The sequence below is a fragment of the Hevea brasiliensis genome, chromosome 5 (genome assembly GCF_030052815.1).
Source record: "Hevea brasiliensis isolate MT/VB/25A 57/8 chromosome 5, ASM3005281v1, whole genome shotgun sequence".
Taxonomy (NCBI): Eukaryota; Viridiplantae; Streptophyta; class Magnoliopsida; order Malpighiales; family Euphorbiaceae; genus Hevea; species Hevea brasiliensis.
Genome location: NC_079497.1, coordinates 20,528,233 through 20,542,045, shown reverse-complemented (window position 1 = coordinate 20,542,045; position 13,813 = coordinate 20,528,233). Strand labels below are relative to the sequence as shown.

The following is a 13,813-nucleotide window of genomic DNA, read 5'->3' as shown; positions in this document are numbered from 1 at the left end:
TTAGAGCCCTTAAAATAACCTAACTTTTGACACTCAAAAGCCTGCAATTATAATTGGCAAATATTTTCTGCCCCCCCCAAAGACCTATTTTAAATTCCACACACACTCTTCAGCTTCCATTGAAAGCAATTGACTTTGTGCACTCTTTAGCCATCTCCGTCACCTTCTGAAACTATACCATGGAAGGTGGGTGAAGCTTGAATGCAACTAATTTGCCTCTAGATACAATTCTAACTCGTAACTAATTAAGTTGCATTAGGTGTATCACCTTCTTATTCCCTTTTTTTTTTTTTTTTAAACTGCTATCAACTCTTTGTTCAGTACAGTGACTTCTTTTGGAATCAATCATTAACAAGAAAAAAATTAATATAAATTCTCACATAATCATATTTGATTTTTTATTTTTTTAAAATAAAATTTTTCTTAAATTAAAAAGAATTGAATTATTTTATTCAAATATGAGAATCGACCAAAAAGAAATCAACTAAATTAAAATCTTGTAAAATTCAATATTCTAAGCTTCGAGAATATTCTTCCTCTAACAATGTATTAATATGTTTGAATTATCACAAATATAATCACATTGCATTAAGGTTATGTTTATTTTTTTTATTTTTTTGTATTTTTTAGCATTTATAACACTAAAAAAAATGAGTAAACAGAAAATAAATGAAAAATATTTTAAAGCAAATTTGATTGAAATTAAAGGGTAGTACATAGCGGATGATTTAGGAATTTAATTTTAATTTGCAATAATTAAATAAAGTTTAATCTTAAAGTTAATTACTTAAGAATTTATGCTATTATCACATAAATTCAAGTTATTTAAATATATTATAAAAACTAATATGATTAACAAATTGTTGACTTGTCCTCCTTTCCTCTCCTTTTCTTTCTTCTCTCCTATTTTTCTTTTCTTCTTCATATCTCTTTCATTGGATAATCACAGTGATTTTCTTACCGGTGATTGCCTCTAAATCAATTTTTTTATTATTTTTTACTTTTTTTTTCTAATAAACTTTCATATTCTGTTCGTTTGAAATAAATTTAGATTTTTCTCCTCATATTTGTATATGTTAGGAACAGATCTAAGATTCTCTCTTCAATATTAAGGTTATGTTCTCCTTATTATCAGGGTTTTATTTATGGATGGCAATGGGTCTAATTTTTATGGGTGTTCGACCTGACTGAACCCTCATAGGATAGGTTTGAATAGTATATAATTTGGTTTGAGACTGATTCGAATTTGAAGAATAGTATCTTTGATGAGTTTGAGTTTAAATTTTACATGTTGGGTATCTATTATTCAAACCTGTTATATAAATAATTAAATATAAAATATATATTTTTATAATAATACTTATAAATTTTATATTTTATATTTTTACTTTAAATAAAATAAAATTTAAATATTTTATAAAATCATTAAATTTTAAAATATAAATTATTAATAAAATTTTTTATGAAAATTATTAATTAAAAAATATAAAATTAAACGCGTTAAGGAATTTTTCAAATAATAATAATTGGATTTGAGATTAGTTCATGTATTTGATAATAAATTTTAATCAATATTGGGATCAGTTCGGATTTTAAAAATATTGATTGAGTTGAGGTTCGGATAGGGTGATTTTTGAGGGTACCATATCTGTTACAATTGATAGTTTTGTTTTCTCCACTTCGTAGGGTTTATTTATTTTTTGTAATATTTGAATGAGTTATTTGACAATTTGAAATACAGCATGAATTATTGATTTTTTTTTTTTGCAAGAGACTTTGAATCTTGAGATCTAGGTAATGATCTTTTGTTTATGGAGTTTGGTAATGCGACATTATTGCATAAGGTTTATTTAATTATTCAAAATGAAAAAGGCCTGTTACTACCCAAACATTATTATGCTCTATCCAAATTATTTTTAATTAAAATATTTTAATAGTCTATATTTATATTTTTTTTCTTTTATGAGAAATTAATTATGTTGTACTCATTTTATGATTTTAATTAATAAATTGCCAAATTTTATAAAAAAAAAAATTAAAGACTTAATTGATGGCAATAAAAATTAAAGACTTGTGATATGTTATTGACCAATTCCTAATATGCATACAAAAAATATGTCATTTTATGTAAATAATTTATAAAAATTATTCAAAATTTATTTTACCCACGTAGTTAGTGACCGAGTTAACTTATCATTAATTTGAGTTAATAAAATTTTACTGAATGTATTTGATAGATGATTTTAGTAGTCAATGAGTCTAAGGAATTGATTTCCAAATTTTTCAATTGAATCAATGAAATCCAAAAACTAATTCCTTGATCAAGCCTGATCATGCAACAATGTTTGTCCAAAAATTAACTACAAAGGATACTCTGTATGGTCATATAAAAAATATGAATATTTTGTAAAAAGCAAATTGCAGTTACAGAAAAGGATTAGTAAAATATATATAAAAAAAAATCCTTCCCCTAAAAAAAATAATAAAAAAACTCCTCGTTTGGCAATCGGCAGAATAAGAAATCATTACTTTGCAACCCATTTTTTCATCTCTCTCTCTCTCTCTCTGATCTGTTTCTGAAGCACTTATAAATTTGAGAAACAATAATACCTTTTTGCATTTACGAGGAACGCCTCCAATCTTTCCCCCTCTGGGTTTCTTCTTCGTCTCAACCAGCCAATCCAATACGCCCTCTCTTTCTCTCTCCATCTCTCTCCACACACCAATGAAAAGGAAAGCTCGATTTTGGAGGACAAAGTGAGCAGAAAGATACAGTCTTTTCAATCTCGCCTGCACTGTTCGATCTTTTCTCTCAAACTTCACTTCCTCCGTTTCTTTTCTCAACTGTCTTTTACCAGTAAGTGATCATTTCTTCTCCTCTGTCTCTCTCTCTTAATTTTTTTTTATATTTACTAAATTTTCTTAGCGATTATTATTGCTTCTTTTTCTGGTAAACTTTCCATTTTCCTTTCTTGATTTCAATATAATTTGGCATTGTCATTGACCTCTCTCTATTCACAATGTACCGATTTCTTGATTCCTCTGTAGCAGTGAGTTCTGTTTGTTTCTGATTTAAAATCAAGATCTTGGGCTCTTTTTTTCATAATTTTGGCTCCAATTTTCCTTCTTTTTTCCTTTGATCTATCATTCTGTTGAGTTCTAATATCTTTTCAATATTATAATTTTTGTTGGCAACTTTTTCTTTTTTTTTTTTCGACATGGGTTAATTAAGATTTGATTCCTCTTTAAGCATCTATTACTCAGAATCTTTTTAGTTGTTTAAAATCTTCATCTTCCATTCTGTCATCCTCTCTGTAAAGGGTTCAATCAAAAGCTTAAAATTGAAATATTCTATCACTAATAAAGGATCAACCTAGCCACTTCTCTATCTGTCTCTCTTTATTAATCTTGCATTTCTATATTCTACTGACAACAATTTTCTTTTCTTTTACGTTTCTCTCTGGTAAGTTGTCTCCATTTCCCCTGCAAATGGGTCAGTTTTCTAATTCTTCTAAACAAATAAGCTTTCTTCTTAATCAAATTATTGATTAGACAAATATAAGCTTACCATTTTCTCTTCAACTGGATCTTTTTTTTAAGGCGTCCTTGCTATTTTTTTTTTCAAAACCCATAAAGTTTCCATTAGTAGACTTTCATTGTTTAATAAAATCTCTCTCAACAGAAATATCCAAACTACTCAATCCAGAACTCGCTATACTTTCGGTTTTGGATTCAGACCCAGATTTTTAGTCGGTTTCAACTTTCTGCGGATCAGACGGCCGAGCAATGAGAACAGAGATGAGGAAGATCTCCAAGGTATGCATCTTCACTATAATCTGATACTTTACTTAATTCCACCGGAGCTGAAATTTGATTTTCTTCAGTCTGCGTGGCCCAAAATAGTTGCTAGGAAATGGCTAAATATACAGAGTGGAGCAGACGAGTTTCATTCCGACTATTGCATAAAGGGTAAAATTCTGGTTTCTTGCGTTTCATATCGTATCGGATTTGTTGTGCCGGATTGAAATAAATTCCGGTTTCCGGTTTCGTTTTCATGCAGATAAAACTGCGAGAAGGAAGAGCTGCTCAGACGAGGACTATTACGTTTTCGTACCGGAAGATTTTTCAGGTGATTTGACTGTAGACCGGCGCTTTGCTAATAGTTTCGTACTGATTTCGATCTCAACCGTCGAATCTCAGTACTCAAAAATTTACTTCTTAGCTCCTCTGGACCGTCAGATCGACGGCTTTACTTTGATTAAATATAATTGGACATCGGAAACAAAAAATGGTCCGCTGTATTGGGTTGGGTCCCGTTTCTTTGAGAAGGTGCACTACTGTGCCACGTGGATAGCGGTGTCTAGGAGATGCTTATGCCTTGTTTGGATTTTTTTTAATTAGTTTGATTTAGGATAATTTAATATCATTAAACTAAAATTCATTAATTATTAATTTATATTTTATTTTAATCGGTATTTTTTTTAATTAATTAGAGGGATGGTTGATGGAAGCCAGTTGTGGACTTAAACGGTCGAAAATGGAGCCGGAAGCACCACTTGCCACCGGTTCTCTCAATCTCAGGTACGGCTGCGTTTTGTCTTGTAACAGTAATTTTATTTTTCAGGTTATTACCTCATTGAATTAATTAAATTATAAATTTGATTAATACTAATTAATTCAGTTAAATCTGATTTTATTTTTAAATTTATTTTTTATTTTTTATTTTATAGTTGCTATATAATGATTAAAAAACAAAGACACCAAATGACATCTCATTATTTAAAATTTGATAATTAAAAATTTTAGGAACTACGCGGTGGGGTTGAAGAAGAAGATTTTCAAAGATTGAGATGCTTAGCTGGCTATCAATCAATGATTGGAATTTTTACTAGTTCTTTCTTGGAAGTGAAAGCTTTTTATTTCTTATTGTTCATTATGAGGTAAATAGAATAATCATTTATTGTATTTGCCTTGAAACTTAATACAGTATGTTCGTGGGGACATGGAATGTTGGGGGGAAGTCTCCCCACGAGGGCCTTAACTTGAGAGATTGGCTAAAGTCACCTGCTCCTGCTGACATTTATGTTCTAGGGTATGCAAATTCTTTCCCAATATTCCAATTAGTACTCCTTTCTTTTTTTGCATTGCTTGCGGTTTTACCTGCAAATTCCCTGCAAGCCCTGCTAAGCATTAGTTAGATTATGCATAGATTATAAGTAATTTAATAGTCGGGTGATTGTCTTATGTGCAAAGAATCCTGTCAGATATTTTTTCCCTGGAAGAAGTTTGCAGTGGACAAGAAATTATAATAACAACGAACTTAAAGTTATATTTAATTGCTAGAAGATGAGCGCTCACCGTATGTATGGATAGAGTTTATAAACTTTTTTTTAAAAAATGAGGTTGAAAAATGAGGTTTTAATCTTACATTCTTTAAAAACTTTAGTTCCAATCCAAAAGTTAAAGAGTGTGATAGAGTTTCTTAGAGTGTGATAGAGTTTCGAGTTCTTTTACTTGTAAATTTGATCTCTTGACCAGGGACTTACCCACAGTTGTGACTCAGGTTCCAGGAAATTGTGCCCCTGAATGCAGGGAACGTACTTGGGGCAGAAGACAATGGCCCAGCTGTCAAGTGGCTTTCCCTAATTCGACAAGCACTCAACAGCAACAATAATGAACAGGAAATCCCTCAATATTACAACAATGTGACTGAAGCAAAGCATTCATCTTCACCACAGCCTGATCAACAAGCTGGCATTAAACCTAGACTCAGCTTCTCTGACCTGCTTTCATTAGAAGATGAGCTAGGGAATGAAGATTTGGAAAGATTAGTAAACTTGAATTCAAATTTAAGCTCAAGCGAAGAAGGCTCTCCTAGCCCACCATGCATCTCTTCAGGCAGTCCAATGCAGCGGCGTTACTGCCTAGCAGCTAGCAAGCAGATGGTTGGGATCTTCTTATGCGTGTGGGTTCGATTAGACCTTTATAAACATATTAGCAATTTGAAGGTCTCATGTGTTGGTCGTGGTATTATGGGTTACCTTGGTAACAAGGTTAGATATGCGGAATGAACATGAGTTGATAAGGTTGAAGAATTATTTATATTGCTTTCTTGTAGCGAAAGCGTCAATCTAATTTTCTCTTCATGTTTTCTCTGGTAAATAGGGTTCCATTTCTGTTAGTATGACATTGCACCAGACAACATTCTGCTTTGTTTGCACGCACTTGACTTCTGGGGAGAAAGAAGGTGATGAGATCAGAAGAAATTCAGATGTCGTTGAAATATTAAAGAAAACGAGGTTTTCTCATTCATGCGGAGGTTTTGGTCAAGCTCTACCTCCTGAAAGTATATTAGATCATGAGTAAGTCTACCCTTTCTACTATTTCCCAATTTTTTTGTTATATGTATATGAAGTACCTCGTTGATTATATATTTTGAGTAGGTTCCTAAGTTCACTTTAATACTTTCGTCAATTCAGCAAAATTGTTTGGCTTGGAGATTTGAATTATCGGCTTGCAGCAGGCTGTGGAGACACACATGAGCTTCTAAAGAAAAAAGACTGGCAAGCACTTTTAGAGAAAGATCAGGTATACTTAAGACGCTAATAGAATTAGCCCCATAATTTTACATTCTCATGCCAATTATCTAAAGACCTTTCCTTTGCACCATGTGAGGACCTACAGAACTATAAACCATATATGTCAAACTTTTCTTTTGGACAATGAATATGAGCATATGGATTTGTATGGCAGCTAAGGATAGAGCAAAGAGCTGGTCGAGTGTTCAAAGGATGGGAAGAAGGAAGGATATATTTCGCTCCAACTTACAAGTACCTCAACAATTCAGATCATTACGTCCTCCAAACCTCAAAATCTAAAGAAAAACGTCGCACTCCTGCTTGGTACGTAAGATTTCTAATATTTTTCTATCCTTAATCCATGAGTTCATTAGTTTTCAGCTCTTGTACGTTTGCTTCTAATAATGTAAATGTTATAACAAGTACGTAAATATAAGGCACGCACACAAATCGTACAATCACACAATATAGAAAAAAAAGGGAATAACATAGAATTTAACGTAGTTCAACCGTAAGGTCTATATCCACGGGCAAGACAAAAGAAAAAACTTACTATGATAAAAAGAGTAAGTTACAATCACTCAAAATTCTTAAACTTTTAACCCAAGTATATTTCTCGAATATCTCACAAACAGAATATTACAATATTTATACTAGTCCATACAACCACATATCTCACTTTTTATCCCAATTGGATTGCATCCCTATACTTTCGGGTCGGATCACAATTTGGATCCATAAAGACATAAAAAATAAAAATTCTTCCTCTTGGCTTGAATTCCCTTAATCATCAATAAAATAACTACAAACACTCTGTCTTGCCATATGCGCTCGTAAGGGCATTACTGAGCACCACAAACACCAACCAAGTCTAGCCAATGCTTAAACTTGCTGATTGGGACTCCTTTGGTCTTCATATCTGCTGAATTATCATGTATAGAGACTTTTTGCACAACTACAGTCCCCTAAGATACAATATCCCGAATGGAGTGATATTTGACATCAATGTGCTTAGTTCGCTTATGATATATTTGATTCTTTGTGAGATGTATTATATTCTGGCTGTCACAAAACACTTTTGGCTTGTTCTGTATCAACCCAAGATCACCCACCGAACCTTGTAACTATAAATCTTCTTTTACTGCCTTTGCTAAGGCCATATATTCAGCCTCTGTGGTAGACAAAGCAACTGTAGCTTGCAATACTGTTTTTCAACTGATAGCATTTCTAGAAAGAGTAAACAAATAACCTGTCAAAGGTCTTTTCTTGTCTGAGTCCCCTGTAAAATTTGAATCTGCATAGCCAACAACTGAATCACTCATCTTGGCCCTGTCAAAGATCTCCTCTTGTCAGACTAACATCTGTAGTACCCTTTAAATAATTCAAAATCTATTTCACTACCTGCCTATGCTCTTTCCCAGGACACGCCATGTATCTACTCACGATATTAACTACATATGAAATGTCAGGTCGGGTGCATACCATAGCATACATGATGCTACCAACAGTACTTAAATAGGAAATACTGGAAATGTACTCTATCTCCTTATTTGTTTTTAGTGACATGTCTGCAGATAACTTGAAATGGGCAGCAAATGGAACAGTCATAGGCTTAGCATTATTCGTGTTGAAACACTTAAGCATTTTCTCAACATAGGCTTGTTGAGACAAGAAAAGCTTCCCAATACTTCTATCCTTAGTAATTTCCATTCTCAATATCTTCTTTGCAGCACCCAAATCCTTCATCTCAAACTCATCACTCAACTGCTTTTTTAGAATGCTAATTTGTGACATACTTTTAGCAGCATTAAGCATGTCATCTACTTACAATAACAAATAAATAAAAAAATCATCTGAAAGCTTCTTATGATACACACAACTATCATATGAACTACGATTAAAGTCATTACGAACCATGAATGTATCAAATCTTTTGTACCACTGCCTAGGGGACTGTTTTAGACTATATAAAGATTTCTTAAGCAAGCAAATGTGATTTTTCATACCTGAAATGACAGATCCCTCAGACTGACTCATATAAATTTGCTCCTCTAACGCACCATGCAAAAATGCTATCTTCACATTTAGTTGCTCAAGCTTCTAGATCATGAAGAGCAACCATAGCAAATAAGACTCTGATAGAACTGTGCTTCACAACTGGAGAAAAAACTTCATTAAAGTCAATCCCCTCCCATTGAGTAAAGCCTTTTGCTAACAATCGTGTCTTACATCGAGGTGCTTTAACCTCTGGAGTGTCTACCTTTTTCTTGAATACCCATTTTACAGCCCACCACTTTCTGTCTCTCAGGCAATGTTACAAGCTCCCAAGTCTAATTCTTGTGAAGAGATTCAATTTCTTTACTCATAGCGCCAACTCACTGATCTGCATCTAAACAAGAAATAGCTTCTTTATAATTGCTGGGTTCATGCACATCAACTGTCTTAGCAACTGACAAGGCAAACACAGCTAGATCTGCATATACATATCTCTGCAGTGGTCTAATCTGTCTTTTCTTTCTACCAGTTGTAATGCTATATGGTTCATGTTACTGTTGCTTAGGTGCATCCTCTTGTTGATCAAGATCTTGCACCTCATCTTCTGAATTACTGGACTGAGCTGTTGAAGTATCAATATCAAGCTTCACCTGTTCTCTGGCACTATGATCTGATTCTATTATTGACTTCTCCCTCTAACTATCCAATGAAGCAGACTCGTTAAATGTTACATTCCTACTGATAATTAATCCTGGAGACTTTGGATCATTGCACCACAACCTGTAGCCTTTCACTCTAAATGTATACCTTAGAAATATGCATTTTCTTGTCCTCAGCTTAAGCTTACCATCTTTCACATGAGCATAAGCAGGGCAATCAAATACTCTCAGCTGAGAGTAATCAGCAGGTGAACGGGACCAAATATCAAAAGGAGTTTTGCACTCAATAGCTATAGATGAAGATCTATTAACCAAGAAATAGGCTGTATTAATTGTTTCATCTTAGAAATCCTTTCTTAATCCTGAATGTGAGAGCATGCTTCATTTTTTATCACAAAGCATTCTGTCCATGCGTTCTGCAATACCATTCTGTTGTGGTGTTCTTGTACAAGTGCGGTATTATTGCAGAATGCATCAAACTCACGATTGCAAAATTCTAACCCGTTATTAGTTCTAAGACGCTTGACTTTTTTTTCTGTCCGCTTTTCAATCATCATCTCCCATTTTATAAAGATTGAAAATACCTCATCTTTTATTTTCAGAAAATACACCTATACATCTGAGAGTAATCATCAATCAAAGTCATGAAGTACTTAACATCGCTCTTGGAAGATATTCTGTTAGGACTCCATAGATCTGAGTGGATATAATCCACCATTCTTTTGGTCTTATGCACTACCTTTTTATCAAACTTCACCTTAGTCTGTTTGCTAAACACATAGTATTCACTAAAGTCCATAGATTCTGTTTTCTGCTTGTCTAACAAATCCCGCTTGCTTAACATAGATAATCCTCTTTCACTCATATGACCAAGACGCAGATGCCACAATTGAGTCTGATTCTGATTATTGCTTCCGAATGCTACTGCAGCTTCCCCTGAAATTGTACTGCCCTGAAAAAAATATAATCCTGAAATCAAACTGCTCTTCATGAGTACCAAAGAGCCTTTGCATACTTTGAAAACTCTATTTTCTATATGGTATCTAAATCTATAAGAGTCAAGTGTCTCAAGAGAAATCATGTTCCCCTTTAGTCTTGGAACATACCAGCACTTTATAGTTCTGATAATGCCATCAAACATCCTCAATCTGATGTTAACAATTCCTTTTACAGATAATGCACGATCATTGCCCAGAAACACCTTACCACTCGTCTGTTTGTAAGCAATAAACCAATTTCTGTGTTAATACATGTTATAAGTAGAGCAGTATCAAAAATCCAGGAATTTTCTCCATGATCTGAACTCACAGATAAAATTTTTTTAGCATTGTCATCACCATCAGAATCGATAAAACTATCAACTATATTCGCAGAACTTTCTAGTTGCTTTTCCCTTTTATTTTTCAACTTGGGACAGTCTCTCTTATAGTAACCTTGCTCCTCGCACTCAAAACAGTTAGCTTTTTTTTATTCTTGACTTAGATCTGGCCTTAGATTTCTTCCTACTAGAAGAACCTTGCATATGTTCTTCCCATGCTCACCAAACCTTCCCCCTTAAATCTTTCTCTATTATATGGAAAATTTTTTTTCAACTTATTCGATTTTAGAGAATTATTAACATTGTCTAGTGAAATACTGTCTTTCCCATACAATAGAGTATTAATAAAAATCTCATAGGAGGGTGGCAAAAAATATAACACAATAAGGGCATGATCCTCACTATCTATCTTAATATCAATATTCTTCAAATCCATAATGATTGAATTAAAATTCAGATGTTCTTTAATGGGCGTACCTTCACTCATTCTTAGATTGTAAAGCCTTTTCTTCAGATACAGGCGGTTGGTCAGCCATTTGGTAGAATACAACTCATATAATTTCTTCCATGCTGTAGACGCGGAGCTTTCACCTGCAATCTCGCATAGGATATTATTAGTTACGCTCATGAAAATCGTACTCAAGGCTATTTCCTTCAGATCAGCCTTCTCCTCCTTTTTTTATACCTTCTGAAAAGTTATCCTCGATTGCCTTCCATAGACCTTATAGGATCAAGGAAGATTTGATTTTAATCTTCCACATACTGAAACTTGGTTCACCATCAAACTTCTCAATCTCATTTGTGCACAAAGCTCTGATACTAGTTTGTTATAACAAGCACACAAATCTAAGGCACACATATAAATCGCACAATCACACAGTATAAAAAAGAGAAGAATAACAGAGGATTTAGCGTGGTTCAACCGTAAGGTCTACGTCCACGGGCAAGATAAGAGAAAAAAGTTCTACTATGATGAAAAGAATAAAATACAATCACTCAAAACTCTTAAACCCTAACCCCAGTATATTTTCCGAATATCTCATAACTCTACCGCAAATGGCAGAATATTTATATCGGTTCATATCGCACGGGCGTTGCCCCCGCAGCCTTAAAGAGATCAGTGGTGGGTTTCGAGCCCGGGCTTGTCGGCTCACATTCTTCGTTACCACTACAGATCTTGCTTTTTTTCTCAATCGAGGCACATTACAATACTTTTAAGTCAAATTACAATTCAAAATTCAAGCCACATAAAAAAAAAACAGTAAGTAATTAAATAGTCCAACAAGTCTTCATTTTGAAAGATGCCATACATAAACATAGTATGGATTTCATATTATTATATATTCAATATATAATATGTATGATGGGCCTCATATGCAAAATGGGTGGTATTTATATATTTGTTCTTAAATTAATAATGAATAAATCTATACAAATATATTCGGACAGATTATATGTTATAGCAAAGCTGCTTATTAAAAAAAAAAAGAGATTATTATAATAAAGCTTACCGCTAATCTTGTTTTTACTTTATTTCTTCACTTGTTAATGTATCTTGCTGGCCCCAGCTGCAATACTCGATAATTACCGACATTGCAATTAATTACTATTATCATGCTCTCAAGGCCAACATGGTATGCTGGGATACTGGCATCAGTTTTATGAAGTGGAGTTGACTGGAAGCTTCTGCATACATTTTTTGGCTTGTAAAAAGTCATGATTTTTTTTTTTTTTTTTTTTTTGTTTGTGAGACATGTTTTTCTTATTAATGAAAATGTTTAAGCACGACATGTACAAGCCGACCATCTTTATTTTATGTCATATATTGCTAAAGTTGACTTTGTAGATCTCAAGCATTTGCCTTTCAGATTACTCTCTCCTGCGATTCTTTAATTGCCCACATGTTTCAATACCCTAGCACGTGATCCGTTTCATCTAACATTTCTTGTTCCTTTTTATGCAATGACCAGGTGCGACCGAATCTTGTGGAAAGGTGAAGGTCTTAAACAGATGTGGTATGTGAGAGGCGAGTCCAGATTCTCAGACCATAGACCTGTTTATTCTTTATTCTCAGTACAAGTCAACCGGTCAAATTCAAATGTGAACAGATTCAACACTTGCCATAAATCAGGTAGATACTGCCCAGAAAGATCTTCAACAAGTTCTGTTTTGCAATCAGCTTGTGTGGCTAAAGTCCAAGCAGAGGAACTCTTGATAATTTCCAGGGCCCAAAGCTTCATTAACACAGCCCCCAGGCTATGATAATTACAAAGTCATCTGAATCTTAACCTCATTTTGGAAAGTATAAGACCGAGCACCAATATGCGCTCCGGCCAGGCACTTCCATTATCACCGGAATTTTTACGGTATGGAATGGCGTGCCTTTCGCTGCATGGCGACGGTTTTCACGATGGGTATTTAGGCTTTTTATAGCCCAAAAAGATCATTTTTGTTGTTTTATCAGTAAAAAATTATCAAGTGAAAAGAGAAGAGCTAGTTCTATTGTATAGCTCTGATGTGAAAGAGCTGTCGAATGGGGTTTTGGCGTGCATTTCTAGCGGCATGCCTGAAATTTTTGACTTGTAAATATATGGGATTGAGGGAAGTTGAAGCTTTTGCAGATGTTATTCTTAGAAAATTTTGATTAAGTGTAAATTAGGAAGTAGAAATTGCTCTCTAGAGAGAGTTTCTTTTACAGGAAATGGGAGTTGGTAGTCTTGAGAGACTCAGTAAGCCTTCTGATCCATCAATTTTGTTTTCAGTGTATTATCAGTGAAAGTTTCCAATTTTCTAAATTTTCATCTTATGTTGTTGGAGAATCATGTAGTCTTTCCCACCACGTTGCAATTTCAGAGAATAGCCCACTTATTTTCTGTTATTAATTTTCATATATCTCTAGAAAAGAAAATTTGTAAATATATATCGGGAAAACGTGGCTACACGAATTAATTTTCTGTTATTATATTTTAATTTTTAAAATATAAACTAATAATTATATAAGTCTTTAAAATATTTTGAAATTTAAATAAACCTTTTAAATTTTAATATGTATATATATTGGGAAAATGTGGCTACATGAATCAAATTTCTGTGTTCTATTTTGACCTTTAAATATAAACTAATAGTTATACAAGTTTTTTGTGAAATCCAAACAAATCTTTCAAATATATATATATATATATATATATATATATATATATATTGGGAAAACGTGGCTAGATGAATTAATTTTCTGTTGTCCTATTTTGGTCTTTAAAATATGG

At 33.3% G+C, this 13,813-nt stretch overlaps 1 protein-coding gene across 1 annotated transcript; it reads left to right on the top strand.

Moving 5' to 3' along the window:
- Window positions 1-2,549: 2,549 nt before the first annotated feature.
- LOC110651850 (type I inositol polyphosphate 5-phosphatase 8) lies at window positions 2,550-13,406 on the top strand. Its single transcript, XM_021807301.2, has 11 exons — window positions 2,550-2,857; window positions 3,683-3,816; window positions 3,885-3,969; window positions 4,061-4,129; window positions 4,494-4,581; window positions 4,988-5,092; window positions 5,564-6,053; window positions 6,166-6,362; window positions 6,480-6,588; window positions 6,754-6,902; window positions 12,521-13,406. Exons 2-11 carry the CDS (start codon window positions 3,787-3,789, stop codon window positions 12,810-12,812), a joined length of 1,614 nt encoding a protein of 537 aa, XP_021662993.2. The 5' UTR covers window positions 2,550-2,857; window positions 3,683-3,786; the 3' UTR covers window positions 12,813-13,406.
- The last annotated feature ends 407 nt before the right edge of the window (window positions 13,407-13,813 follow it).